At 36.0% G+C, this 5,184-nt stretch overlaps 1 protein-coding gene across 1 annotated transcript; it reads right to left on the bottom strand.

Annotated features, from left to right (window-relative positions):
- Positions 1–2,134: 2,134 nt before the first annotated feature.
- On the bottom strand, positions 2,135–4,305 carry LOC113723886 (uncharacterized). Its single transcript, XM_027246848.1, has 2 exons — positions 3,828–4,305; positions 2,135–3,693 (listed from the first exon to the last, which is right to left on the bottom strand). Exons 1-2 carry the CDS (start codon positions 4,303–4,305, stop codon positions 2,135–2,137), a joined length of 2,037 nt encoding a protein of 678 aa, XP_027102649.1.
- Between the last annotated feature and the right edge of the window lie 879 nt (positions 4,306–5,184).

Here is a 5,184-nt window from a genome sequence, read left to right on the forward strand (position 1 = left end):
ATTTTGTTATAAAACAGTAGCCAGTAGTACCTCGTCATCAACCAGAACCAATTTTTTGTATTTGTTTCCAGCTTTTGATATCTGAACTTTTTGTTTATCAAACACTTGAACTATAGCTGTCCAGTGCTGCGTATTAGGCACAATTTCATTGACTTTGCTGATTTTCCTTTCCATGAGTGAAATAGGAATTCTTTCAATGATGCTTGTCTGTTAACAGAGAAACTGCAAACGAAAGATGTAAAGAGCTGAAGTTATAGATTACTATACAATAGAAAATCGATTATATGGAGTTATGTTTAGTTCCTGGCAAAGGAATACAAGACAAGTAATATACAGGTTATAAGCTATTTGCTATGTCTAAAACATCTCTATATACTATATTTTGTGTGGCATTGTATGATTCAGTATTACAGGTGGGAGGTCTAATTAGTATCTTAATAGATGTACTATTTTTAGCTCTAGATAGTGCTACATAAAATTGTCCATGAGAAAAGACTGGCTCGCGTAAGTATAATCCAACATAATCTAAAGTCTGACCCTGAGCTTTGTTAATGGTCATTGCGAAGCATAAACGAATAGGAAATTGAATTCTTTCAAAAGGAACAGGGCAATCAGCATCATTATCTATTCGAAAACAAATTCTGTGAAGAAACACATCTTTACCAATAAATTCACCACAACTAATAATAGCATGTATAACATTTTGTGTTAAAGATTTACATATAAGTCTGGTACCATTGCAGAAACCTTCCGGATGATCAATATTTCTTAGTAGAATTATTGGTGTATTTGGTTTTAGGATAATTTTATGAGGTGGGAAACCATTTGGAGTTAAACTGTTAAGGAAATCTTCTAAGACTGCCTGTTCTGATTCTATAATGGATTTATCACGGCTTATATATTCATGTGCTTCCCCAGGAAAGTTTTTTATAAGAATGCTATTTAGTTCATCAACAAATTCATTTTTCGTTGTAAGTATTGCTCGGTTTACCAAAGGAAAATTTTGATTACTAAAAGCCGTAAGATCTGGAAAAAAAGAGTTTATGAGTATGTTGATAGACTCATCTTCGTTAGTGTAGGGAATGAGGAGGGTGTCTGGCACGCGAATGTTGATATCATCAATCAGTGGCTCTGTTCCATTTCCAATTTGAAGGAGATAAGCAGTAAACTATGGATCAGTTATGGCTCTCATATTTTGGCTGACATGTAGTTTTGTGAGTTGTGGCCAAATATAGGAACTAATGATACTTGCTTCGATGAAATCTGTTTTGATTCCTTTTGTGACTACGGGTAAGACTTGTCTGAAATCGCCCCCAAACACGATAACTTTTCCTCCAAATAGTTCTGTAGAATTCATCAGGTCTTTTAGAAGTTTGTCAACTCCTTCGATTCCATGTCGATGAGTCATTGGTGCTTCATCCCAAAGAATTAATTTTGCTTGGCGAAGTAAATTTGCCGAAACACTTTGTTTGCTAACTTTACACATATTAGCTGGATTCATGTCTATAGGGATTTTGAAGCGCGAGTGCGCTGTTCGTCCTCCGGGTAAGATAGATGTTGTAACTCCACATGATGCAGTTGCAAGGGCTACATAACCTCTTGATCTTATAGTAACTAGCAAAGCTTTGTATAGAAATGTTTTTCCTGTGCCTCCAGGTCCATCAATAAAAAAGCATCCCTTTTGTTTAATAAATATAGCATCCATTATGTGATCAAAAGCAACTTTTTGTTCTGTATTGAGCTGTGTAGCGGTTGATAAATCTGTTTCTGATACCTGAATATTTATCTCACTTGAGGTATCTCTTGTATTTGTGTATCTATCTCGGAATCTTAATGTTGTAGACACTAAGCAAAAGCTGTTGATGTCTTTTCCCATTGAATCCAAAAAGTTGCTGATCTGGTGTAGTACCTTAAGTCTAACTTGTTCAGCAGGTAAAGTAGACATTTTATTGTAGTTTTCATACATTGCCTGTTCAAATTTGCTCCATAAAATTAGAGGATTTGCTGGTGGGAAATAAACCAATAAAGTTGCGAATAATCTGCGTAGACTGTGTGGCATATGATATGAAGCAGCTTCTTCCATACATTGTTCTTGTGAATCATTTTATTCAAAATAACCTCTCAAGATAGCTGACTATCGATATGTAGCAACATGAACTCCATTTATTGTCTTTAAGTCGTCAAAAGATGTTGGTGCTTTGACATGAGTAAGTAACAGTCTAAGAAAGTAACGTTCACCCTCTGTTGGACTGGCGCTAACTATCCTACCAATGCTATCTTTTTGTTGTCTAACTGCCCAATACTTTTTTCCAGGATACCATACAAAGTACTCTGAAAATTCTTTGTATGTACATTTGAGATGTTTAGCTAATGGATCAGTAGCATTCATGTGGAAAAATTCCGTTAGCATTGTTCTTTTCCTGAAAGAATTTTGCAAAAGATCTCGTAAGTCTTCATTTTCATTAAAAGTTATGCATTGGAAGTTCTCAAGGTGTAGTTGAAGATGAATAACTGCAGGATACATTTCAGATAATGAGAATCTATAAATACGCCATATAGCTTCAACTGGACATACCCATCTAGCAGATTGGTATTCTGTGATTTCATCAATCTGAGTTTGTTGGTTATTAGTTGTTGGTTCACTATCATTGTTAACTTGGAAATGTATCTTATCATGTCCTTTGTAGATATATTTATAGATGTATTTAACAGCTTTAACAGTAGAGCATATTTCAACATTAATGTGGCAATTAAATTTTGCAAGTAAATAAGGGTTGTAGGGGACTACCCACCTGTTGTCCAGCTCTTGTCCACGAACAATAATTTTCTTGCCATCGTCTCTTCTTCTATAAGTTGGATAAGTGTTGTTTCCATGAGTTGTTCTGCTGGCCCATTTCTTTGGGTAACTATTTCTGCATCTTCTCATAAATGAGCCTTGCATACAGATATTCTTTGGGTTTTTTGTTCCACATGGACCGTGCATCATGTGTTTTTGAACCATATTGAACAGATATTTATTTTCGTGTTCATCTGGTATTTCAGCAGCCACAATTCGATCATACGAATCTGTGGAATATAATTTTGATTTCGGTTGCAGGATAATAAGCATATGAATGTGCGGCAGTCCGCGTTTCTGGAATTCCACAACATAAGTATATGCTGCGACTTCTCCAAATATATGTTTTTTGAATAAATCTTCCTTTAAAATGTTCACCTTTCCATGGAATACTCTTGATAGAAGATCTGGTCGGTTATGAGCTTCATCTGTACGTAACATTGTTTCTTTTATTTCTGACCAAGCAGGGTTACAAGTCATTGTAATAAATATATCTGGTCGGCCAAATTTTTGTACAAGAGCCATTGCATCCACATATCGTCTTTTCATATCTCTTGGACCCCCAATAAACGAAGCTGGAAGGATAACTTTTTGGCCAACCTGTGCTCCGCGAGATTGTCCTTGAATAATACTGTCCATGAGTCTCTGTAATTGTTCTCTTCGTATTAATTGTTGCCTGCTTCTGTAAAAATCCAATCTCTGGGTCTCAATCTTCACATACATCTCGACTACAAATTGTTGAAATAGTCGTCCAGTATTGAGAATGTTAGGCGTACACTGGTGTCTAATTTGCATTTTATAAGCATAGTATTCTCTCATTGATATATATTCTTTTGAGTTGTTGCACTCCTGAATAGCTACAGATGAGCATTAAGAAAAATTGATGTAAATATGTATTTTTTTATATATAAGAGAGATAAGAGATAACAAAAGTGGTGTAAATATACAGCTTTGTATATATAAGATAAGAAATGCATATAAATGGTCTAACCTTGCCCTTCCTTGTCAATCATTTCTTGAGCAGAAGAGAAATTAGACAATGTTGCCGAAGTGTGTTGTTTTCTTGTTGCTCTCTTTGTTTTTTTTGGATTGATTTTTTCTGATCTTTTAATTCCTGGATGCCAACCAGTTTCTCCGAGTGGGAACAACAGCGGGTACTGGAGAGGATCATAGCATCCATAATAATATTGAATTCGATGAGTATGACCCTCTTTAGTATAGATTTGTATATGTCTCGAGTAGACGTTAGTTGAATTTTCTCCTTCCACCCAAAGAGCCGCAATTTGAGAAGCTGTTGGCTGGTTGAATACGCGTTGATCATTATCAGTGTGAGACTTTAAGACTATCTGGTAAGAATCCAGCTGAGGTATGTTGCGTAAACTACGGAAAAAACAAGCATAAGGATTGGTCTTCATAACTTCCATGAGTTTGATCACAAGACTTTCAGTTAATCTATCTGATACAGCCATTCTATTCTGTAGCTCATGCTCTGTGTCGTGTGTGAGGCCCCAGTCCGTTCGTAATCTGATATGAGGGTTATTCGTTAATCGGTGGGGTGGAATTCGGGTTTTAAGGCTAAGGAGAAAAACCCTAACCTCGGTTAAGGTTGAAAACCCTAGTTTATTTTATTAGAAGGTTTAAGTGGGGTTTTTATTTATCGCCCGTCTTTTCTACATTTTTTTCTTTATTAGAACTTTCCCCAAATAATTCTTATGAGTAAATATAGGTTTTAGATGATTTTTCTAGTATCGGTTAGTTTTTGAAAAATTAAGAATATATAACGGACGTGGGATCCGCTAGTGCGAAAAGTTCCGAAAAATTCGGCCAATTAGGTTAAGTTCCGGACACTGGGTGAAATTTATCGGGTGTTAAGAGATAAGTAGAGGTTGTGATGTGATTGATGTGAGAGAGAAAAAGGATAGAGATGCTTTAAATGGAGTGACAAGTGTCACTATCTCATTGGTTGGACTTGTGGGACAACTATTCACCTTTTTGACTTTTTACCATTTAGTTAAAATATCTCAAAAAACTATCAAAAATTCACTCTTTCCTCCTCCCTCTTGGTCGGCCATCTTGAGCAAAGAAGAAAGAAAACTCTTCCAATTTCTAGCTTCCATCTAGCTCAAATCTTCCAAAACAATCACATAAACTTGTTTCTACTCCATAAAATCTCTTCATTAGGTGTTATTTAGTAGTTTGGTGAAGTGTTTGGAGAAGCTAAGGTGTCAAGCAACTCTCTCTCTCTTGTTTTACTAGACAGTGGTTAGTTAGGCGGAGCCGGTGGGGCCCACTACTAGCGAACACGCGCGAAGCGATTTTGTTTTAGTACTACTTTTGGTATTTTGGGT

The sequence above is a fragment of the Coffea arabica genome, chromosome 2c (genome assembly GCF_036785885.1).
Source record: "Coffea arabica cultivar ET-39 chromosome 2c, Coffea Arabica ET-39 HiFi, whole genome shotgun sequence".
In the NCBI taxonomy this organism is placed as follows: domain Eukaryota; kingdom Viridiplantae; phylum Streptophyta; class Magnoliopsida; order Gentianales; family Rubiaceae; genus Coffea; species Coffea arabica.

Excerpts from the sequence above, each read along its gene's own strand:
- LOC113723886 (XM_027246848.1), bottom strand. The coding sequence starts at position 4,305 with ATGGCTGTATCAGATAGATTAACTGAAAGTCTTGTGATCAAACTCATG. Across the intron at positions 3,694-3,827 it reads GATTGACAAGGAAGGGCAAG|CTATTCAGGAGTGCAACAAC; the intron begins GTTAGACCATTT and ends GCTCATCTGTAG.